At 42.0% G+C, this 25,218-nt stretch overlaps 2 protein-coding genes across 4 annotated transcripts; both read right to left on the bottom strand.

The window, feature by feature from the left end:
* Positions 1–4,599: 4,599 nt before the first annotated feature.
* On the bottom strand, positions 4,600–8,753 carry LOC127294091 (uncharacterized). 2 transcript variants are annotated; one of them, XM_051323837.2, is made up of 14 exons: positions 8,521–8,753; positions 7,374–7,530; positions 7,094–7,261; positions 6,868–7,002; positions 6,626–6,707; positions 6,427–6,525; positions 6,276–6,343; positions 6,056–6,202; positions 5,809–5,976; positions 5,591–5,725; positions 5,337–5,418; positions 5,138–5,236; positions 4,994–5,061; positions 4,600–4,919 (listed from the first exon to the last, which is right to left on the bottom strand). In XM_051323837.2, exons 1-14 carry the CDS (start codon positions 8,606–8,608, stop codon positions 4,892–4,894), a joined length of 1,524 nt encoding a protein of 507 aa, XP_051179797.1. In that variant the 5' UTR covers positions 8,609–8,753; the 3' UTR covers positions 4,600–4,891. The 2 variants fall into 2 exon arrangements, with proteins under 2 accessions (XP_051179797.1, XP_051179796.1); XM_051323836.2 differs by having other exon boundaries at positions 7,341–7,530; positions 8,521–8,747.
* Positions 8,754–10,251: 1,498 nt separating this feature from the next.
* LOC127294090 (probable ubiquitin-like-specific protease 2B) lies at positions 10,252–14,359 on the bottom strand. Of its 2 annotated transcripts, XM_051323834.2 has the most exons (8): positions 14,169–14,356; positions 12,313–12,442; positions 12,045–12,218; positions 11,830–11,964; positions 11,155–11,236; positions 10,937–11,062; positions 10,784–10,851; positions 10,252–10,698 (listed from the first exon to the last, which is right to left on the bottom strand). In XM_051323834.2, exons 1-8 carry the CDS (start codon positions 14,224–14,226, stop codon positions 10,665–10,667), a joined length of 807 nt encoding a protein of 268 aa, XP_051179794.1. In that variant the 5' UTR covers positions 14,227–14,356; the 3' UTR covers positions 10,252–10,664. The 2 variants fall into 2 exon arrangements, with proteins under 2 accessions (XP_051179794.1, XP_051179795.1); XM_051323835.2 differs by lacking the exon at positions 12,045–12,218 and having other exon boundaries at positions 14,169–14,359.
* Positions 14,360–25,218: the final 10,859 nt, after the last annotated feature.

Genomic DNA, 25,218 nt, shown 5'->3' with positions numbered 1-25,218 from the left:
CAAACAGTTGTTGGGAGCGCTACCGGAACGACCGTCGACCAGACGCAAGGTACGCCAAGCGGCGGCATCGCAACCGCCACCACCTAAGGTCCAGGACATGGCGCCACTTGATGGCAACGATGTAGATGATGATGATGACATCGATGCCTACATCAACACTGGCGCCTGCAGCCAAGATATGTACATGCCTCCTATGGATGAACAAGCCTTCCGCACTCACGGCGATCATCTTGGTCATACCACTACAGTCACGAAGCAGCGCCTGGTCTTCACGGGTTTTTCTCAAGACACTCCTCCGGAGGCTGGCAATCCAGCTCAAGTCAAGCCTGCTACCGTTTTCAGCCCTAACACGCTGCGTAAGACGATCATCGGGGAGCCACCCAAATCAACCCCAGCAACCTCAGAAGCACCACCAGCACCGACCCCAGCAGCACCCGAAGCACCACCATCAGCACCACTAGCACCCCCAGTAGGTCAGGTGAAGAAGGCAAGGAAAAGAGGAGCCAAGAAGGGCGCATCTTCGAGCCAGCCTGCTCCTAAGAGGATCCGGGCCAACGACATGGTACCACCTACACCCGGATGGCTTGCCCCGGTGCCATGAAGCTGGTAAACCGATACTGCCTCCGGACATGGAACACCTCGCAAGTGGACCAATGCTCCCTTTGCAGCACTCTTTTAATTATCTAGAGAGCGTCCTTCTTAAAGAAAAGGATCCAAATTACCCGGTGTTCTCGGTCAAGGTGTCGTCCGACCAGAACTTCGTCCATGAAGACCCCGCGGATATCTTCTTCATAGCGTTCGAGGACGTCTTCAATCTATTTCACTCGAAACGGCTCGACTATAACTTGGTCCGCCTATACACGATCAATCTTCAGATGAAGATCAACAGAGAGAGACCCCGCCACATCACAGTAGCGGATCCCTACTACATGCGCGATAGCCAGCTCCAGGACGGCTCAAGGACACGGACCAAGGCGGTGCGGTACCTCCAGAACTTCATGCTCATGTACAAAGAGAGCAACACTATTCTTCTGCCTGTCTTTTCCGAGTAAGTACACATCCGCTCACGGCCGTCGTAACTTATGCTTTCTTATATATTTCTTCAATTTCCGATCATTTTCAACATTCCATTTCAATTGCATGTGTTGAGCAGGGACAAATACTGCACACTCGTCATCCTAGATCCGAAGTGGTCACTAGCCTAGTATTTCGACTCGTCGAGTACGACGACGAAGAAAGACTACAAGAGAATAAGGGGTGTTCTCGATGAGGCTATCCTTGGCTACTCCAAAAATGGAGGCACCTTCGACAAGAATGGGCAATATATCAGGCCGGACACTAAAAAGCTCGGGTTCAAGCACGTGATCGACTTCCCTTGTATCAAGCAGCCAGCTGGCAGCATTAAGGAGACCTTCTATGTCCTCCATCACCTTAAAGGGTTTGTCGAGGATGCAGAGATGATGTCTCTGCCACCTAGTAAGCGAGACCCCATTAAAATGTCGAGGAAAATCAATGATGATGATCTTAGAGAAGACTTCCATCGCATCCAAGTAAAGCTCTCGGAAATTATCTTACAAGATGTATCCAATGCATCGGAGCTCTTACACCAACTCAGAGGGTTGTCTAAGAGGGATATCGAAGAACGCCTACATAGGCAGGGTGATGGAAGGACGTGGACGACGAAGGACTTGTACAAGCCGTTCCCGGAGCCGCTCAAGAAGACGTCTCGTTGACCGAGACCGGTGTGCCTAGCATTACTTTGAATCGATGGACAATTTGTACCGTGTTGTAAACTAAACTTGCTTAATTTGCTCGAAACGGTGGTTGTCGTTGTTGGACTTCAATTACTATTGTAGTCGTTATCGTTGAACCATATTACCTATGTGATACCGATGCTATATGTCTTTTAGGTTTATTATTATTTCCTTGCTTTAATTCTTGTGAATATGTATGCATGTGAACCCTCTAACTCTTTCCATTGTGTTATATACTAATATGCCTTGTGTCCATAGAGATGACGTACTACGTCGTGTTCGAGAGGCGGGTTCCAGGAGTGTACGAGGAGTGGGAGGAGTGCAAGAAACAGGTGCACAAGTTCAGCGGCAACTGCTACAAAGGGTGCCCGACTAGACACGAGGCGGTTGCCAAGTGGAGGAAGCACCAAGCGAACAAGAGCAAGATGAAGACCTTCCTTGTGCTCTCGCTCTTGCTCACCACCGTCGCGGCAGTACTCTATTTCATCCTAGTGTAGGCGGCGGCCGGTGTCACTTCATTTGTATCTAGAGATGATGAACTTAATTAATTTGCATAGATTATGAGTTGTATGGAGCTATATGTATAACTCGATCGGGCTCTAAGTAATGTGATGATGATGTGATGATTATATATGTCCATATTATATCTGTCTATATTATATCAGTATATAACTTGTATACGGTGTATAAAACCAGTATAATACACCAGGGAGCACAAAATCGAGTATACATGTAGATTGTTCTGTGGCGCACCAAAACATAATTCTGTGGCGCACCTATTTCTGTGGCGCAGCTATATCACATGCGCCACAGAACTACTTATTTCTGTGACGCACCTTAATTCTGTGGCGCACTGGTGCGCCACAGAAACCTTATTTTTGTGGCGACGTTTCTATGGCGCACCTCCCATGCGCCACAGAATCTCATTTCCGTGCGCCACTGATGAGACTTTTCCTGCTAGTGCAAGTCATAAATAACAGTGAGACCCGCTATCATTCTCTATTAACTCGGCTAAAAACACGAATCATTGAACATTGCAACGAATTCTCGTAATACTAGTGGTTTCTTGCAATTTCGTTGGATAGTGGTGGTCTTGCGAACTTCGCGAACTAATGTGGTGGTTTTTGGGAATTAACTCGACCATCACTAATGGAACACAAGCCATAAGGACAACACTGTCAGGTGCAAATTCACCCTGCACCATGATGTGAAATTACTAGTGCTATAGCCATGTATCTACGCTTGTGACTAATCGGTTCCGAAGTCCTAACTAATCTATAGACCTGTACTAGGAGGCTTGAGTTGGCGGATCGTTCTTAGGAGGCAGGACACAGAAGGCTGTGGTTGAGGCGCTCGAGCGATGTTCCATTGCAGAGATAGAACTTTTTGATTGCAGAGATTAAGTCATTCTTAATTATGTTCTGTGCTGACTTGCCCGAGATCTCCGCCGAGTCTGCACACTTTCCGCTCTAGCGGCTGCCGGCGACAGGAGTTGTTCCAGGCGTCGCGGGGCCTGGAGCTTGTCTTCGTCTCCGTCGGTTGGTACAGAGCACGGTGTTCATGCAATTTGATTTTCCTCTCGCGTACTGTATATGGTTGCTGGTAGTTTTAGTTCTGTATGGTGTTCTGCGCTGCCAATTTTCATAATACATGTTGATGAAGATGAGAAGGATTTGACAATCCTATTCATATATTTCTTATTTTGCTTGTGAGAGAACTATGATTTATTTCGTGGATCTGATTATGTAATATGGAGTAATGAACTGCCGGGAACTCGGGATGTTATTCTAATCTATTAATTTCGCTCTACCCGCATCCAGTCCAATCACCATCAGCCGGCACATATTCTACTGGATGTTTTGAAGATACTCCAGAATTATCACCAAAATCATACGCTTATACTCTTTTTTTTGTAAATATTCCGCAGCCCTGCTGATTAACAATCGACCGATTAGTTCCTTAACTTTAAGCTGATCGAGCAATTAACGATTACTGATTAATATTTTTGATGTCTTCTAATATTGTTTACACTTTTTACGGAAGCCATAAAAACTTTGACTTGGAAGCCAAAAGCTATATTAAATTCTAAACAAACACTCTAAAATATTCCGATGCAAAACGTGTTTAAAATCATTTTAGCAAAAAAAGACAAGTTAAAGTATTTTGGTTATTAAACATGATAATTATGTAATAAAAGTGTTATAAATAGAAAATTAGTTTCAAATTTGCATATATTCAACATCTTCGGCAGTCAAGGCATTTCAGACATTTCACTCCTAAAACCAACAACAGCAGCTATAAAAAACACTCCTACGAAACATCAAATCTTCAGTTCCAATATCTACTTCTCAAAAGTTGCAGCCCAAACAAACAGATCCAGAATGGACTGCTTTATTGTTTCCTATGTGAACTGATCTTCACTCTGAATCAGGCCAAGCTGTTCGCAAATGGTAGCCTGGGCTTATCGCACTGTCATGAAAGACGGGAGACTTGGTGGCAAAGCCGTTCAATTGGGCAAGTTGATGATGATATACTGAAGATTTCCTTGAGGGAGCCACTAGGAGTTGAAATGATTCCATCCGAAATGAGTGCACTAATGCAGTTGTGTAGTTAGTATTAAGTCTGAAGTAATGAAGCCTGGAATGCAGCATAGAAATCCGCAGCAATGTCACTGCTTGGTTCAGGTGCTTAAGAAATACCTGAACCAACTGTCGCACCACACAATTAATGTTTAAATTCGTTAGTTGGTTCAGGTGTTCAACAAACTAGTTAAGGTCTCAAAAGTATCTCGCGTGCACTCCAATCACATGGCCAGGTGACACAACATATTCTAAGATACTCTAGCTAAGAACCCATCAGCTCGAATCTCTATAAATCGATTAAAAGGGTGGTAGCAAATCCAAGCTCAAAAACTGTGTAACCAACAGTTTCTTGGCAGTCTTCCAACTCCTCGGGATTTGTCGCTACCAGAGAAGATGTATCTCACATAGATAACGTATTATGCTAGCTAGGTAAGAAACACAGAAATTCTCTAATTACCACAGGAGTCCATGACATAGTGGAAGGTCAAATGGTCTGATGATAACTAACAAGCGAGCACCAATCTTCCATTACTTGGTGCAGTCCTGGCATCCACACTAATCTTCAACTTCGGTATTCCTATTCCTGCAGACGCATAAACAAAGGCAACAAGATCACGATTGAACGTGCAGAAAATAAAGATAACACGAGAAACGTACGCTCGAAATGAACCAATGTCCTTCTGGAAATTTCCTAATTCCTCTGAATTGAACATGACGTCCTTGGGCTAAATCATACAGACAAAACGAAAATTAGTAGTAAACATGTAGGAAAGTATATAAAGCTTGAAATGTGTGACACACCAGCTGGCTGAAATCTTCTCCCGGTTTTTCGTTTTGAAGAAAACAGTGGATAAAGAAAAGAACATATATGCCACTATCATCACCAGTTTGCCGTGGCACCTGCAAAGTTGTTTAGGTACCAATGTTTCATCATGAGAAATTGAAATCAGAAGCACTGATGCAGACGTGAAATATAACTTCAAGATGTTAAATCATATACCTCAGGAAATTCAAGATGGACTTCATTTATAAACTGCTCGATGTCTGGCCGCTCTTCAGATTTTAAAATATCAACAATGAATCTGGTAATACAGGTGAAGAAAACAAAATAAAACCGTGATATTCTAAGTAGTAGTATAACACAAGCTTGCCAACTACTACTAATTGCTATGGCAAGTGTAAATCATGTCAGCAAAATCACCGCGTCCATGTTTATTTTAGAGGCCTACAAAAAGAGATATAGAGGAATCAGACCTTTTGATGGTTGATGGCAGATTTGCCAGATCTGTTGTTTTGAGTGAATCCAACAGAAGCATACGAGGCTTTTTCTTAGTATCCGAGTAGTTTGTCTCTCCGAAATTGCATAAGACAAGAAGGTTCCAGTGTCCCCTATGTTGAAGAAAGTGCAAGTATGATACCATATTGGACAAGCAAAATAGGTCACTTCACAAAGTATTAACGAGTATACCTACCAACAGACAATAGGGACAAAAACATATTGTCTTGAGAATATCTTCTTAGCCTTTATCCACTTAAGGATGTTTGGTTTATTATCCCCGCTTTTATACATGTAAAACCATATTGAATCAAAGTATGCATATGCACTCTTCTTATCTTCATCTATTCGTTTCCAAAGATCCCTATGCACAAAGTTATAGGAGCAAATAAGAAAAAGTAGTGTTGAAAAAATAAGAAAAGAAAGAAAATAGCAAGACATACTCCATGTACAATTCAAAAATATCAGTATCGAACTTGTCTTCTTTCGTTTTGCCCCTCCTGCTATTTGCAATGTGCTTTGAACTTCTTTCTGAGAGGTGGTCATCATCATCAAAAGAGGGCTTGCACGAGGGTAATACATTTCTATTCCTGCAGACGGATAAAAAGGGCAACAAGATTACGGTTGAACTTGCAGAGAATAAAGACAGCACCAGAAACATACGCTTGAAATGAGTCAATGTCCTTCTGGAATTTTTCTAGTTCCTCTGAATTGAACATGACGTCCTTGGACTAAATCATAGAGATGAAGTAATATTAGTAAAAAAAAAAGTTACACGTAGGGAAGTCTAGAAAAGGTTGAAAATGTGATGCACCAGCTGGCTGAAATCTTCTCCCAGTTTTTCGTTTAGAAGAAAACAGTAGATGAAGAAAAGAACATATATGCCACATTCATCCCCAGTTTGCTGTGGCACCTGCAAAGTTGTTTAAGTACCAATGTGCCACGATGAGAAATTAAAATCAGAAGCAATGATGTAGATGTGAATAATGAATTTGAGATGTTAACTAACATACCTCAGGAAACTCAAGGTGGACTTCGTTTATGAACTGCTCGCTGTCTTGCCGCTCTTCAGTTTTTAAAATATCAACAACCAATCTGGTAATGCCGGTGAAGAATACAAAATAAAACTACGATATTTAAAGCATAACACAAGGTTGCCTACTATGTGATATGTGAAGTGTAAATCATGTCTACAAACAGAGCGCTACTATGATCACTTTGAAGGCCCACAAAAAGGGACATAAAGGAATCAGACCTTTCGATAGCTGATCGCAACTTTATAGGATTTGTTGTTTTGAGTGAATCCAGCAGAAGCATACGTGGTTTTTTCTTAGTATCCGAGTAGTTTGTCTCGCCAAAATTGAATAAGACAAGGAGGTTCCAGTGTCCCCTATGGTGAAGAAAATGCAAATATGAGACTATATTATTGGAAAAGAAAAATAGGTCAATTCACAAAGTAATAAGGAGAGTAATTGACCTACCAACAGACAATAGGGACAAAAACATATTTTTTTAAGAATATCTTCTTAGCCTTTATCCACTTAAGGACGTTTGATTTATTATTCCCGCTGTTGTACATGTTAAACCATAGCGAATCAAAGTATGCATATGCACTCTTCTTATCTTCGTCTATTCGCTTCCAAAGAACCCTATGCACAAAGTTATAGCATCAAATAAGAAAACCAAGCATTGAAAGAAGAAGAAGAAGTAGTCAAAAGCAGGACATACTCCATGTACAATTCAAAAATATCGGTATCCAACTTGTTTGTGTTCGTTTTGGCCATCCTGCTATTTGTGATGCGCTTTGAACTTCTTTTTGGGAGAAGGTCATCACCACAGGAGGGTAATACATTTTGGGGGCTCTCTGATGTCTCCACGGTTTCCCTTCTGCTTGGTCGAGAGCGCTTGCTTTTGCACTCTACACATGCAAAAATAGAAATTACATAGAAATCAAGATACAGATACATATCTACTAGACCAAAAGAAAAAATCTACTCCTTTAGGACATCAACTTCAAAATTATCTTTTGGGGGTGAGCTTAATTAAACAAAATAAGATGCAGAATACGCATCTGGCATAGTTAACAATGAATGGCCACATTAACCGAGCATAAAAAGAGTGGGCAGCTGTGCTCCTTTCAAAGAAAAAGGCACAACTATGGTTTATGAATGGTGAGGAAAATTACTCCTAACCCAAAGAGATAATAATCTATGCTGCATAAGCATAGATGTAAGCTAAGTTACGATCACGCAAAGCATAGAGGAAAAACGTGTCCAGCTTCGGCAGAACAAACCATAATGACAAGCGAAATTAAAAGCCAAAACACCTGCGGAGCTAGCTACAAGGATCAAAGCCAGATCGAACAAGCGAAGGCCAGAGGCATTCACCTGGGAGAGCAGACTGCCATCTTTGAAGACAGCCTTCAAAACAGGTATGACGCATGAAGCCACCAAAATGGTGCACTGGAAGCACAGCCCCATTCAAAAATCCAGTGCATATGCATACAAAGCTTGAGTGCCTTGATTTGGATGCAGATACTAGTCCTTACAGATCTAGACCACTAAATGTCCTTGATTTACGGAATCACATCATCTGTATGGGTATCTAGAATGCAGAGGCGACAGCCCTGCCCTATTACCAAGACTCCAAGAAGCTAGCAAAGAAGCAACCATTTAATTGTAAGCGAGATTTATACCAGGACAAGCACGATAGTAAAGCAGTTTCCAAGCACGAAATTAACCCAGAAAGCATCTCCACATTTATGAAATTATTACACAAGGATCGAGCAACAGTCTAAACCCAAACTGAAGAACGAGTATTCCAATATATGTACGCATCACGGCAACAGGCATACCAATAATCACGAGGACATGCTTAATCGTTCGAGAATAGAAAATGGGAGGCTCACCCTCGCCGTCGCTGTCGTCGCTGTCCAGGTCGACGAACACCTGGCTGCGGCTGCTGCGGCTGGGGTTACGGCTGCTGCGGCGAAGCATGGCGGCGGGCGCTCCAGAGCGGAGAGCGATCTGGTTGATTTGGGCGACGGCGAGCTCGATTTTGGGGGAGAGGGGACGCCTCTTTCTTGCTTGCCCCCTTTTCTGCAGCTATTTTGGATTTTGACTCCTCTGTGGGTGCTGCTGACCCGGTTTCAGTTTTAAATGTGAGCGGTAAGCGGTGCGAGACAAAGCCGTTCTGTACGACAGTTCTGATCGATCAGATCTGATCGATCCCGTGACAAACTCGTCAGATGACCCAGCTCTGTGCCTCAAGCATTCACCTTCTTTTCCTTCTACGGTGCAAATAGGTGAAGAAATATGCCTGCCTCTGGTATGTGGACTGTGGTCAGAGTGGCTCAAACATTCACCTTTCTCCTACCTCAAGACTATTGATACAAAAATATACTTAAGACTGCTGAAACCATTCCAATGCATCAAGTGGATAATCCTGATAGTGTTATGCAGGAGATGGGCATACAACATGCCTAAAAATGGGGAACCCCTACTTAGGGCATGTACAATGGTTATATCTTAGCGATGTCACGTAGGATAATTGATGATATGGAGGAAAGAGAAACATTAAAAAAGACTTTGCCTTGTCTTAGCTCACTGCTTACTGGTGCATGGGTGTTGTTTGATGGTGCCTCACCGTTGGCAAGAAGAGGGCAAAGGCTCCTCTCCATGTGTCAAACTGAGTGACTCAAGCGATCCAGTGACAACCCTTCTCCTTAGTAATGCAAAAGCTTAGTGCCTACAAAGGGTGGCTGGGAGCGTGGACGGTCAGCTCTCATGTGAATATCTTCATGGTTACGAAATTGAGATCCATATATCTAATTCCTCATGTGCTCATGTGAAGTGATAAACGGTACATGCACTTAGCTATGCATGTATGCATCCAATGAATCAAACCTACCAATGGGCGTGTGTGGAGTCGCTGTGAGTACGCCATGGATCATTTCTTCTGTAGAACTTATTTTCCTTTCTCTTCTCTTGGTCAGATGAGAAGAGAGAATACTATCAGCCAGAGGATGAAGCTGCTGCTCGATCTTGTGGCAGGTTGCAACAAGGCATAACAGCAAAAAGAAATATCATGGCAATAGCTGTCTCTTGATCAAGTAGCTTAGCTTTAGAACTTGGTATGCACATAGTTAAAATCGAGAAAATGATGCCTTTTTCAGGTGGTAGGCAAGGCTGTCATGCTCAACAAAATCATAGAATATGTGCAACTGTTGCAACAGCAAGTCAAGGTATATATGCCAATTGTCAACCCACACAGATGCACAATCATATGAAACCCCAGTGTTTGCCATAGTGAAACCAGAATGAGTATCTTAAACTCTTGCATTTTAATGTCATTTTTTGCCACTTATGTCATATGTGGTTCCTCTCTTGTTGAGGCAAACTGACTGGTTCAACTTACTCATGTTCCAAGTTTGCTTCTGGTAATATGCAGCAGTCATGCGGGCCATTGCATAGCTCACATTTCTAGCTGGACACCTCAGGTGCACCGTTTCCCTACATGAGGCAGACTCAGCAGGGGAACAACCCTCTTGGCTGTGGCATTACCGATATCAAGTGGAGTACATAAGATTGTCTAACAGACCTGAAAAAAATGCCAATACGGATACTAATACAAACAGGGGTGATCAAAGACGGGTTGAGCTGAATCCATAGAAACCATATGCCAATTGTTTGCACAAGCTTTGCCGGAGTGATTAGATTCATCGAAAGAAAAATGAACTACAGCAGTTTATGGCCATTTCCACGGTTTGCATCTAAATCGGATTTGAACACCCCAAAATACAGATCATAAAACACCCTCTAAAAATGCTAAAAAGGAAGCATCTACGCATACCATGCGCGTAATTAGATGCTAACTGACATGAAGCTCGATGTTCGGACAAACAGTTAACTTCCACTAAGCTACATAAGCTGTATATATTATCACCAGCTTTCTCCAGAACCTTCAAACTTTCTCCGAATTTGCCACCAGGGAAGTTAAAACTTTCGATTGTCTCGTAATAATTAACTACATATATGCATTGCAATGTTACGATCAATCCTGATCTTCAACTGCGGTACTCCTTTTCCTGCAGAATCATACAAAAAAAAATACAGTGAGAGCACTAAATTTGACATGCATGGAATAAATACAACATAACCTGGAAAACATACACTTGAAATGAATGAACATCCTTGCGGAAGTTCTCAAATTCTTCTGGTTCAAATGAGCCATCATGAAACTATTCATAGAGATCAAACTAATTAGCATAGCATTTGATAGGTAGAATAGTATGAAGAAGGAAAATGCATAACAATATGACACACCAGCTGGCCGAAGTTTTCATCCAGTTTTTTGTTTTCAAGAACCTCTGCCAATTTTTTGCTGTGAAGAAAACAGTGGATGAAGTACAGAACATATATACCACATTCCTCCCCATTTTGCTGTGGCACCTGCACAGTTGTTTATGGACCATGTCAAAAACTCCAGATTCAAAAAAGAATTATCAACTGGTGACCAGTACGCTTGATATTAACCATCATACCTTGGGAAACTCAAGACGGATTTTGTTTATAAAGTGCACGCTTTCTTCCCGTTCTTCCGTTTCATAAATACCTCGAATGAATCTGGCATACCAGAAAAGAAAAGCTAAAGAAACCATCGGATTCTAGAGCTCTTAGCATGATACAGTTTTGCCATTTCTCACAAGCATAGATATGTAATACCTCAGTTTTTAAATATAAGATGTTTTCGGAGGCTAAAATAGCCTACCAAAACATCTTACATTGTCGAACAGAGGTAATACAGTTGAAGTCATTCATTTCCACGAAAATAGACTAAATTCTTCCCGGACAAATAGCAAGGATTGCTAAATGCCGAAACCATCAGAACCAATAACTATGTATGGCAACTGTCAGATAATTTGTGATATGCTGTAGTAAAGTTGAATTTGATGGGAGGTCTTTTGCTAGTTGTTGATCCTCTGACAGTTCGATGATATATGTAAATACTTACTGACTGGACTAGCCCACTGGCTTGAATCACCTATTTGGTACATACGTCATCTGGCAGCATCTTGTTTCTATTTTTTGAATCATCTACTTTACCAAACAAATGGTCAGTCACATGACCATTACCATAGCATAACATATGTATTATCATTCAGATCAGTATTATAAGTATCTTGGAGATTTGAAAGGAAGGGACAAAGGGATCACACCTTCTGATATCTGATTGCAACCTTGTCGGATCTGTTTGATTAAGTGAATCCAGCAGAAGCATGCGTGGTCCTTTTTTAGTATCTGAGCAGTCTGTCTCATCAAAGTGGCACAAGACAAGGAGGCTCCAGTGTCCCCTGTAGTCAGGAAAGTTAATTTCGTCTCTCTTTGGCAACCAAAGAAGTTCATGCCTAAGGTATAAATAAGATTAACCTACCAACAAGCAATAGGGACAAACACGTATTGTCTTGAAAATATTTTCAGAGACTTCGTCCATTTAAGAATTTTTGATTTCTTTTCGTCGCTCGCGTTAATATAACTGTTAAACCATAAGGAATCCAAATATGCATAAGAACTTTTCTTGTCTTCATCTATGTGCTTCCAAAGATCCCTATGTGCACAAATTTGCAGCAGAAAATAAGTAAAAAAAATATCTCCAGGAAGACCAACTAATCAATCCTGGTGACAAAGGAAAGCACACATACTCAATGTATAGATCAAAAATATGGGTATCCAGTTTGTCTTGATTTGTCTTGTCCCTCTTGCTACTCGCAATGCGATTTGAGCTCTTCGCTGTTGGCGCTCTACTTGTTCGAGAACGCTTGCTCTTGCACTCTACACGACAAAACATAGGAATGACATTACAACTCAAGATACTACCATAAAGAAACTGCATGCGTCTAAAGTTCATTCTCCCTATCTAGAAAAATCATATTTATTGTTGTGCTAAATAAAATTAACGCTCGGCAAAGAACCGAGCATAAGTAACAACCACTGTCTATTTACACCGAGCGTACAAAGGATTTAAAGTTCATGCCTTTATAGGGTCAAATAGTTTCTCCTGACGAATTAAAATGGAAGAACTCTAGATAGCATCAAGGAAAACAAACCCATCGCAGTTTTAAACAAGAAAGTACCCTTTTCCTTAGTTATTCTCAATTCGCTCGAAAGATGAGTTTGATCACATTTGCAACCTTCGGTTATAAGAATCCTTATCATGTTCTGACACATGATAAACCCTCATCTAGGCAACAACATTGTTCTGTTCTGCTAGTCCTCCATACAAACAAATTAACATTTTGAAACAAGAACACTGATTGTTCCACAAAAATAATACAAGAAAACTATCCACCATATAGTATTCTTTCATACAGATGGAGTAGCAATGTTGAATCAAATAAGTACTAACAATAATCTAATAATCTACCGATCAAGAGCACCATGAGCAATTATTTCATAATCTTGCTGAAGACACTTAAGTGTTAACCCAGAAATGATAGCAGGAAAATGAGGAGTAAATGGACAAATGATAGGATATGCTGCCTTCTCAAGAATCAAGATGCAAACAGTTTGACAGGCTAAAAAACGTATTCCAAGTATAAGAATTTCAACAAACTGCAAAATCATAATCTGACCTCAAACCATAGGTAACTCTTTTTAGTTGCAACTTCCAATATATGAGACAGGAACTATCCTATATCTTGATAGTGTAATGCACTGGGCTACAAATCCTATAAGTGAACACACTATGTGCACACTAACAAAACTATGCTGATAAATAATGACTATACTGCAGATTTTGAATGTGTCAGCAAATCAAAGAAAGCGCTAAGCTAATATCCTTTCTAATTGATATCTCAAACGGAAAACTTGAAATGAGGAAAGAAGAAAGATTCATGTAAACCTCCTCCAGTTTCAAGTTTAGATGCTAGCACTTTTAGCAGGGCCTGAATTTTTTTTAAAGCAATTTTTTTGGTTGAATTAGAGTGTTCTACATGGTGGCGATCTCTCATCTAGACAGCAGCTACACATTGATTGGCTCCTAGAATTGTGCAATTGCAAAAAGGTGTTGGGTCTTCTGCCCACTGCTCAGCTTGGTGAACAATGGTAACTACTCCCTTTGTTCCTAAATATATATGATGTCCTGGAAGTTCAATTTAAAGTGCTAGAACATATTATATTTAGGAAGAGAGGAAGTAATAGACAAAATCGAAACATTTATACTCCTTAAGCATAAGCATAAAAAACAGCACCCTCTACACAATACATTTCCTATGCAAGCACCAGCTGATCAATCGAGCCTAGCAATACGGGTCCTTATGGGAAATGAACCGCCATATTCCCAACATTGACATCATGTACGCCGCAGAATTAATGGAAAGGGTACCTTGACCTATATATTCACAAACCATCTAAACCCTTACAGAGGAAGGAGAACCCAAAGTGCAGCATTAACCATCTTCGCAGCAAGCGGGTCACCAAGCATCCCCAGGAATCAAAACAAAAAGCCTAGAATCGCAGAGGGAAGGGGAGGGGGAGGGAGGGCAGGGGGGACGCTCACCATCGTCGCCGTCGAGGTCAATGGGCGCGTTGCTCTGGCAGTGGCTGCGGCGGGGCATGGCGACGACGGCAACTGTCGGAGTGGCGACCGGTTCTAGGGTTTGGTCCGACGGAATCCGGCTCCGTCGGGTGGGTGAATCTGAATAGGGAGCTCAAGTTCGGGGGAGTGGTGCTGTCAAAAAAAAAAAAACGGGAGTAGTGACGCAAGTGGAAGATCTAGGGTTGAAACTTGAAAGGTATGTATGGATGCCGGCAAGAACTTTGTATTTGGTTGGATACAGTTTGTTAATTTTGTTTTAAATCATAATATATTAAGCAAATAAGCTGCCTCATTAAAAACTTCCCAGTTCTCTTAGGTACCTGGAGAGGAAAAAAATGCGTAAAAAACTTATCGCCCTGAAATCAAATGATCCTTACATCATGCAATAACCTATCCAACATAAAACTAGAAGGATCATCGTCCCAATTACAGCATAAGTTATTAAAATAGCTATGCTTAGCTAACGTGTGAGCCACTTCATTTGCTTCACTTCATTTGCTTCCCTGGAACAATGCTTCACAGGGTAATAGCTTATGCTTGATGTAGACAGTCTGCTAATATTGCCGTATAGGGACTCTATAGATCATTACTATCATTAAACGAATTAACTATCTCCAAGCAATCTGATTCCAACACAACAGGTATGCAGCCCAGAACTTCAGCCAGTTGGAGCCCATCTTTTAACGCCAAAGCTTCAGCAGTTGATGCATTTAAAACATTATTAAACAATCTGCTCCTTTCCGCCAAAGCCACTCCCTTTTGATTACGGAGAATTACACCAATTGCACCTGAATCATTCGGAAAGAAAGCAGTGTCAACATTTATCTTGTATGCGTGAGAATCCGGCCTGGTGCAGTATAGAACCCTTGGCTCAGAAGATGTTTCGGCACCGTAATAATTCTGCGCCAATCTTGCAATAGCAAAAGTTGTTCTTGCCGGAGTAGCTACCGACTCCCCCTTCTTAATTTCTCGTCTTTGCCACCATATGTACCAAGCTGAAGTTGCAATAGGCTCTTTAATCCCCACAGAACTGATCGGTGAGGGCATCTGCAAGTCACCGCATAGAAGACCCTCTAACACAACTGAACCAGAGCGGTCCACAAGGGCCGGCTCAATCACATTCCTTAGTCCAATTGCTCGTCGCACCTCTCTAGCACGATCACATGTGAACATAAGATGTCGAATATCCTCCGCTCCTTGGAGGCAGACCGGGCCATTGTCCAGAAGCCGGGATGTGTTTATTTGCAAGAATTGACATGCTAGGGACAATTCCATGTAAAGCCCGCCAAACAAAAAAATTGAATTTTACTCGGCACTTTCAATTTCCACACCTGCTACCACACCGGATTATGTTATGATGTACTTTGATCTGCTGCCCTATCTAGTTTGTGTCCATGAAGATGATCCACTCGGTATAATAAGCCGAACGAACTGAGAAGCAGTGAGACTTTGCATATGCCATGCTATAAAATCTTCATTTAGATTTTCACTCAAAGGATTCCGTAATATTCTTGCAGCATCAATTAGGTTAAAAATATATTGGATCAAATCAGAATCGCATTGCAAGGAGACATGATCAATAAGATCATTAACCGGCTTAATTAAAACTTGACCTTTTGGAGTTTGAATTTTGCGATCTGGATATCTGGAATCCAGCAATCCTCCGAAATATTAATTTTTTTACTCGTACCAACTCTCCAAATATAACCTCTTTTAAACACATTCAGACCCGTGATGATACTTTGCCAGGTAAATGATGAACCTTTCTTTGGACCAGCTTTCAAGAGATCACTATTTGGGTAATACTTAGCACTCAAAATATGAGCACATAGAGAATCTGGTTTAGTAATAAGGCGCCAACACTGCTTTGCTAACATCGCATGGTTAAAAGCATGTAAATCTCGGAAAGCCCATGCCACCAAATTCCTTAGGGATGCACATTTTCCAACAAGCCATCCAGTGTAGTTTATTCTTCTCCTCCGTGTCTCCCCACCAGAAGCTAGCCATGGCATGTATCATCTGCTTGCATAGGTTTTTTGGAATATTGAAGACTGACATAGCATAAACCGAAAGAGATTGGATGACTGCTTTTAGCAAAATTTCTTTTCCTCCCATTGAAAGGAAATTTTTTCCTTCCATCAATCTAAACTTTTAATGATCCTCTCAAGCAGAGCTCTCACTCCGGTCTACACCGACCATAGATGGCAATCCCAAGTATTTATGTGATAATGCCTCCATCATTATATTCAATTATGTACAAATCTCAGCCTTCACCCCAGTATCCACATTAGGGCTAAAAACACGCTGCACTTCACCTGGCTCACAAGGTGTCCTGAACTTGCGCAGTATTGATCAAGCACTTGTCTCAATGAGGTTGCATTAGTCATATTTGCCTTCATGAGGATAAGGGAGTCATCATCAAACAGTAAATGAGACACTGATGGAGCCTTTCTGCTAACCCTAACACCTTCCATGCCATGAACCTCCTCTCTATGAGCCAGTAAACTCGTAAACCTTCCGCACAAATGAGAACAAATAAGGAGACAAAGGATCCCCTTGACGAAGCCCTCTAGATGGAGTAAAGGAATTTGATTCTTGATTGTTAAATCTGATCTTATACTTCACCGACCTTACACACATCATCAAAAGATTCACAAAATCCTCCTGGAATCCCAATTGTATCATCATACTTTCAAGGAAATTCCATTCTACACGATCGTAGGTCTTGTGCATATCCAGTTTAACAGCACAATACCCCCATTTACCTACTTTCTTGTTCTTGATTTTATGTAGACATTCATAAGAAATCAGCACATTATCTGTAATTAATCTTCCAGGAACAGAAGCACTTTGCATCGGGGAAATAGCCTCATCAAGAACAAACTTTAGTCGGAAAGCATGCATTTTAGAGATCACCTTGTATAGAACATTGCATAAACTAATAGGCCTATATTGGGTGATAAATTCATGATTTTTCACTTTGGGTATAAAAATAATTACCGTATTATTCCAACCTTGAGGGATAGTTTTATATTTGATGGAGCTTAAAACCTCCGCTGTTAAGACCTCCCCCAAAATGTTCCAACATTTCTTGAAGAAAATAGCATGAAGACCATCTACCCCTGGTGCCTTCATATCGCCAATAAAAAATAGTGAGTTTTTAACATCTTCAGCCGTGAAGGGTTTCAAAAGTTGTTCATTCATACGATCATCCACCTTGGGGTTAACTTTATTAATAAGTTCCGGGTCAGGTTCCTCAATTTCCGAATAGAACAGGCCAGCACAGTAATCCGACACCATGGGGTTAAGATCAGCCACTCCTTCTACCCAGGCACCACTGTCATCTTTTAATTTCCTTGTCAAATTTGTTTTTTTTTTCCTTTTATTAGCGAAGTGATGAAAATAGGAGGTATTTTCATCCCCATGCTGCAGCCAATTGATCATACTTCTTTGGGCCCAATGAGTCTCCTCCTTTTCCAACATATATTCAATTTCCTTCGCTATAATTCTCTGTTTCACAATGTTTTCATCTGTTAAAGGCGCCCTTGATACCTTTTCCAAGTCGCGTTGAGCTTTCCTAATAGCCTTCTTAGATTTTTGCAGAATATATTTGTCCCACTTATGTAGTTGGTCATGGACAAAAGCAAGTTTTCCCGCCAACGAAGTAGGTTGAGATCCCAAACCAGCTTGCTCCCAAGATTCTACCTGTCTAAAGTGTGCTTCTTTCAACCATTTGGCTTCAAAACTTAGCACAGTCGGGACAATTATTTCCTCTATATCCTCTTTATCAAATTCCATTAAAATTGGTCTATGATCAGAATGACTGTATTCCATATTCTCTAGAACAGCATCCCCAAATTTCAGGTTCCAAGCTTCATTGGTCAGAGCACGATCAAGTCTCTCTCTTATTTTACCTCCATGCTAGGTGAATTTATGACCAATATAGCCAAAGTATGCCAGGTTACAGTCATCTAGTGCATCCTTAAAAGCCTGCATAAAATGTTGGGGTCTTGGATTACCTCCCTCCTTCTCAAACTGATAGAGGATTTCATTAAGGTCCCCCATCACCAGCCAGGGCATATCATCTCGAGCATGTAACTCCCAAAGGTACTGCCAAGTTAAATGCTAAACCGCCAAACATTATTCACTCCAGAACCAACTTCAACGTCAATATAGTTGTTGGTCTTCTACCTGAGAAAAATCTGAACATCTTTCTTCCACAAGAGCAAGAGGACGCCACTACAGCCGTCACTTCGAACAACTTCTTTACGATCCATCCTCAACATACGACGCAAACATTCCGCCGGCCATTCATCAAGATGAGTTTCCGACAAAAAGATCATATCCGGATTGCTCCGCTTACAAAGATTCTGCAGAGCCCGAATCGCCGCAGCCCCTTGGAGGCCACGGCCATTGTATCCTAATATTTTCATTGCGTCCGGTCAACCTCCGAATCAGAGGTCGCCGATATCATGTCGTTTAAGTCATCTTGACCCGTCTTGGATTTTTTCTGGGCTTGCACCTTCCCTGGGGTGCCCACTTCAGTATTTGTACCAACACCATTGCTATAAAAAATGCCAACCATATTTGTTACAGTGCTTCCACCTACAATGGCCAAGGTTCTCAGTCTGCCCCTCAAAATTCAGTCTTTTCCTAGTATTTAAATTGCCATCATTTACATCCATCTCCTCCACATCGTCTCCATCCATCCTAGAATTTGTTCCATATATTGCAGAGTTCATACCCGGAGGCATATCTCCTGATCTGCCTCGTCCCCTCCCCATGAATGGGACGCTGTTAGAAAAGGGTGCACGACCACCTCCTCTACCTCTACCACCTCCCCGACCAGTTGGGGCCAAGATAAATTCACCCCATTCAAACTTTGTCACATCATGTATCCTATCGCCACATTCTTCATACCAGTGTCCAATGAAACCGCAATTATGGCAGAACGTTGGTAGTTTCTCATATTTGACCTGATACCACTCCTTTTTCTTCTCCCTTGTCATCGACACAAACCGGACGATCTTCTTGTTGATATCCATCTTAGCATGAACACGCACAAATTCACCTATATATCCCGCCGGTAATTTGATCTGGACTTCCAAGATTTCTCCCATAGATCTGCACATCCCCTTAATGATCGGAACCTTCAGATAGAGATCTGGAAGTTTCATGACTTGTGCCAAAATCGTGATTTTATCCAGTACAATCGACCTAGGGTTTTGAAGCCCATCATACTCTTCCATCAGCAAAGCTTGATTTCGGAAAAACCAGGGTCCTTGCATCATCGCCTTGTTCCAATCTCCTAGGCATGAGAACTGAATTGTGAACATATTTTCTTCAATCATCCTCCACGCAACCTCTTTTTCCGGGTTCCATGCCGATCTCATGTCAGCATAGAGCGCACTAGGGATAAAGCCCCTCGACGTGTGGACCTTCGCGATCGCTAACCATTGGGCTTTCTCCTCGACCTCCTCCTCCCAGACAAACCCATCTTCTTCCTCCTCAGCGAGGTTTAGACGGCTTAGCAGATCATCCACCTGTTCAGAACGAGTTCCGCTTGATTCCCCTTTGTCCGCCATGCTTCCCAAGGGTAGAACACGGCCAGAAGCTACTCTCGACGGGCGGCGCCGTCGGAGGACAGAGAAACCCTAGGTTTTTTGCTAGGGGACTTTCTCGTGAGCTGTTTGTTAGATTGCTCTCAGCCGTCCCTAAGTATGTTTCCTGTTAACTTTCTTTCTAGGTTTTGTTAGAGCATGTACAATGGGACGCTTATCTAGGGGTGCTAGGATTTTATTCCGGCCCGTTGAGCAGTTACGTGATGGAATCCTGGAGTCGCTCGTAGCGTCAACGCAAGAGCTTGCACCAGCGCTTATTGATTGTTTCCGCACACTGCGTGAGAAGCAGAGATACAAGCGCCTACTGATAGCTCCCTGCGTTGGAGAAGTTAGAAGTGAAGGCATTTTTCTATTTCACACTATTTATTTTTATGTTCTAAGCGCCTAGATAAGCGCTTTGCGCTGTACATGCCCTTATATGTTGCCTATTGCCAACCAAAGTTCAATTTTTAAACTTCCGTATATGGACAAAGTTGAACAAGTTATTTTGGGAGAAGCAAAACTTCAATCCATATTTTAGCGAGGCAAATATTTGGTAGAGCAAACCTGGCTAATACCAACACACCATAAGTCGATTTGGTTTCGAGATAATTTCGTGTGCTCTAAACTATGGATCGTCTATGTCTTAGTCCGCTAAAAGTTATCGTTGCAGCAATTTTCATCTATTTTTTTAAACGGGGGCAAAAGTTTTGCCCCATTCGATTAATTAAGTAGAAGTTTTTACAAGACCGTAAATGTATTTTTACCCAATTTAAGTTGCTCTACATCAAATGACTTAAAGAAATCTAAATATATTAAGTCATAAAAAAACCTACAAAATAAATAACGGAAAAAAACACAAAGAAAAATACTAGTTTCAAGCTTCATGTTATTTTCTACTCCCTCTGGCCGGATTACTTGTTACAGCCTATTACTTGCACTATGGATAACTGATGATGTCTCCACATTAACCAATTGGGCACGAACGGAGTAGATCGCTCTGTTTATCTTTTTTTTTTTTTAGATATAGAGAGGTGCACTTCACGTTTAAGATCTAAATCTAAAACCACGATTGCAATCATATGGTTTTTGTATTGATTTTTTGAGAATAATGAAGAATTTTTATCTATACAAGTTGTCTAAGTTGTAGGATTGAATCTTCAGAAATTTCCTAAAGATTCAACTGCACTAAATAGAATCATCCACCAAAGCTCTTGGGAAGATTTTTTTGTTTCTGTAGTGCACTAGTAGAGAAACCCCCTTTAGTACCGGTTCTAAAGGGCCTTTAGTGTGGGCACGGAGGAGCCCGCGGGGCTGGAGACCTTTGGTACCGGTTCGTAACACGAACCGGTACTAAAGGCTATTTCGTTTAAATTTTTTTATCCATTTTTTTAATTATTTTTCATTCCCTTTTTTTTTATTTTTTCTCAGAATTTCTAATATTTCGGTTAGTCTCAAACTACACTTAATCTCTAGTCAAATTACTTACCCGTGATCAAACTTCCCGGCCGATCACCCATCCTCACGCTACTCCAACACTAGCACGCTTAAATTCCGAGTTCCTTTCCGTCCCACTTCCAAGTGCTTCGCGCGCATGTTGTTGATAGTAGTATCATATCAATCCTATTAACATGTTAGTTGATGTCACACTTCTTTATTGTTTAAATTCCAAATAATTTTTTTAATAAACAAAACTAATGACGTAATAATAATGTTGTCTACATAAATAAAATTAATTTTTTAATTTGTATTATTTTTAATTATTTTTTAAATTTTTAATATTTTTTTTGCCAAACCTAAAACCTGAAAATTTGAAAATATTATAATTTGCTAAAAGTAATAGAAATATTCTGGGATTCAAAAAATCTTATAATTATTAATTTTAATTTTTAAAAAATTAAAAAATATATAAAATTCTAAATTTATGGAAAAACTAAAATGTTCCTGCTTTCATATTTTCATTTGGAATTTTGAGAATCTAAATGGCTAACCGAGTAAACCCAGGTGAATTCGGATGTAACTTTTTCCCACGAACATTTGATATATTATACGTTTTTTTTCGACGTCGTATGCAAAAGTTAATGCGGTTTTACCATTTTTCAAACTTTTTTTTGCAAAAAAGTCAAAAATCGAATTTCTTAATTTCACCAAATAGTAGGTTGCATAACATTTAAGAATCTGGAAACATTATATTTTTTGAATTTTTTATCATTTTCATTTGTATTTTACAAAGCAAAAAAAGACGATCCACGGGGGGTGGAGGTGCGTGGTCAGCAGTGTCACGAACCGGTACTAAAAGTCTACCCTTTAGTACCGGTTCGTGTCACGAACCGGTACTAAAGGTTTTCGGGCTGATGCTCACCCTTTAGTACCGGTTCGTGTCACGAACCGGTACTAAAGGTCCTTTCGAACCGGTAAAAGGCCTGGCCAATGGAACTGGTACTAATGCACCCTTTAGTACCTGTTCGTAAGGAAACCGGCACTAAAGACCTGGACGGAAGCCCCTTTTTCTACTAGTGGTGTAACGAAACTATTTTTTTGGTTCAAACACGAAAAGCTTCTGAATTATGTTCGACATGACATGCATTATAATGTTTTCCATATTATCCTACAAAACAAATAAGCCACTAAACTATGAAACTGTATATTTTGACCCAGTATGGCTGTTTTGCTCTTACATATAGCATCACAGTCCACAAGCCTATGCTAAAGTGATAACCTAATTAGATGATGAAAAGGTGAACTGATTAATTGTAGTGGTGGGACCTTGGTCCCATGTGTCATACTAAACTAAAGAACACTGATCGAACTGTGAAATGTGGAATAACGGTGGGGATTTCGTCTCGCGCGTGCAGCGTCCCCGGTGGCGCAGGATCTCGGTTGGGGAGGCTCGGCCCCAAGCTCCGCGGGCGGCGCTTCTCCGACGCCCTGGGCCTCTGCAGTGCCCTGCTGGCGGTCTTCTCTGGCGAGTGGCCGGCGCGGCGGCGCCTACAATCTTGATTAACGCTTCAGGGTGGGGTTGCAGCCCCCTTCTACTTCTACGTCGTGGGTTGTGTGGTCCGTCGTGTTGCTGCGGCTTGGCGCGCCGGACCTGGTCGACGCCTTGGTCTGGTCTGCCGGCTTCTGTCGGTGGTGAGGTTGGTGGCTCATGCGTGTTGGCGCTGCCGCCGCGATCGGAGGTGCCGTCTCACTCGCGCAGCGTCCCTGGCGGCGCGGGATCTCGCTAGGGGATGCTCGGCCCCAAGCTCCACGGGCGGCGCTTGTCCGACTCCCTCGGCCTCTGCGGCGCCCAGCTAGCGGTCTTCTCTGGCGAGTGGACGGTGCGGCGGCGCCTGCAATCTTGCTCGGTGCTTCGGGGTGGGGTGCCAGCCCCTTCTTCTTCTACGATGTGGGTTGTGTGGTCCGTCGTGTTGCTGCGGCTTGGCGCGCCGGACCTGGTCGACGCCTTGATCTGGTCCGCCGGCTTCTGTCGGTGGTGAGGTTGGTGACTCCTACGCGTTGGTGGCGACGCCACCGCGTTCGGAGGTGTTTGGATCAATGGGATTGCAGGTCAGTGGCATTGCGGGTCTTCCTCGCCTCAGTCCGATTGCATGGGGTTGAGGGGTCTGGGCATCTTTGGGGGGTCGTCGTGGAGCTCCCCTTTCCCCTCAACCTCAGGTCATCTCTCCAGGTGAAAGCCTTGACCCTGCGGTTCAGCGTTGGACGACGGCGTTGTTCCGCGTCGCTTCCCTTCCTGAGGGCGTCATTTTTGGAGTTTGTGATTCTCTTTGTGCTTCCCCGAGGCTGGACTTGCACAACATCGCGGTTCACAGTTGGTCGGCGATGCGTGTGTTTCGTGTGGTGGCTTGTGTGGCAACGATGGTGTTCAAAAGAGTGTTGGTTTGGTTGCGGCAATACCTTGTTAGTTTGCTGGCCGGCGTGTCCGGTATTCCTTCATATTGGTATTCCGTTGCTGCGGAGTCAAAGCTACCATGTTCTTCGTGGTCTTCAATTGGGCAGCTTACAATGACCTGCAAGGGGCGGTCAAGGTGAAGTTCTCCTTTGGCGCGGGTCTTGCGCATCCCCTCTCTGGAGCCCGTCATCCGAGTCAGAGCTGCTTTCCCCTTCACGAGGAGCCACCTGTTTGGCGGAGGCCGGCTTGAGCCTCGCGGTGCCGCTTTGGCAAGGTATTCTTTGGTGGTTGCTTCTTCGGGGAAGTCGGAGTCGCTGCGGGTGCAGAGTGATGACGATGACGTCGGTGAGCAACCTCGACAACGATCTTCGCCTCGGTGGTGTTTGTGCAGCTTTCCTGGGTTGCCACTTGCCAGGGTGGTTATGTGTGCCCATGCGACGGTCGTGTTTTGAACACGGTCGGCATGTGTGTTCGTACTGCTTTTTGGCTGGTTTTTCGTTAACAAACTGACCACCTATTCTTCTCTATTAATGAAATGGAAAATCTTGCTCAATTAAAAAAATGATATTGCTAATGGTACAAGTTGCCTGAAACATTGGGTCAGACTACATGTATAAATGGTATTGGATACAACTATCTAAAACAGTGTGGTAAAAAGATTAAGATACAATCAATAATGTTGAAGACTTATTTTGTTCCCTTGTACTTTCGTGTGACATAACTTTTTATCCCGTTGCAAGGCACGGGCATTTTTGCTAGTATCAATAGTCCGAGATTCAGTTTAAATGCTTTCTGTTTCTGGTTTGAAAAGTGAAAGATAAACTTTGTCACGGTTGTGTTGGAAAGTGTACTGTAAAGTGTTTTCCACGATGGGAATAATCCAATACGTCGAGTAGAGAATATCATGTAACACACTCAGACAGGCATATATGCTCTCTGGACTCTGGCCATCCTCCACTCTTTGGAGCGATGCCTTGCTATGTAAGAGCAACATGCATGACCTATTTCCTCTTTTAAGGAATTATCACTTTGCATATAAATTATCAGACTAAATCTTATCGTTATCTAGTAGTACACCAAAGAAAAGAAAAGGTCCGTGCCCTGTAAGATTTTTCGTACTGAAGAGTTGAAAATATCTTGGACAATATCATAATCTCGCACTTGTATATGTACTTTCTTTGTTTAAAAATAAGTGTCTTAATTTTTTTTAAGATACGGATGTACGTACAACTAAAATACGTCTATATACATTCGTTCTAGATAAAACTAAGACACTTATTTTCAAATGGAGATAATATAATATTATAAATATCAATAATAACGTGGAATCAAAGATGCATCATTGAGCGGTTAGCATTCATTTTGTTCAGTTCTGTTGGTGGTGGCATCATATCGCGCTTATACATAACAAAATATCAACCAATCTAGGTGTACAAAATTATAAACCAAGACGATTGATTTAGTACAAACTAGTTATGTGGAATTGTGGAGTCTATATATAGTCCGCAATCGCTAGGCG

The sequence above is a fragment of the Lolium perenne genome, chromosome 4 (genome assembly GCF_019359855.2).
Source record: "Lolium perenne isolate Kyuss_39 chromosome 4, Kyuss_2.0, whole genome shotgun sequence".
NCBI lineage: Eukaryota > Viridiplantae > Streptophyta > Magnoliopsida > Poales > Poaceae > Lolium > Lolium perenne.
This window is presented reverse-complemented; position numbering and strand designations above follow the sequence as displayed.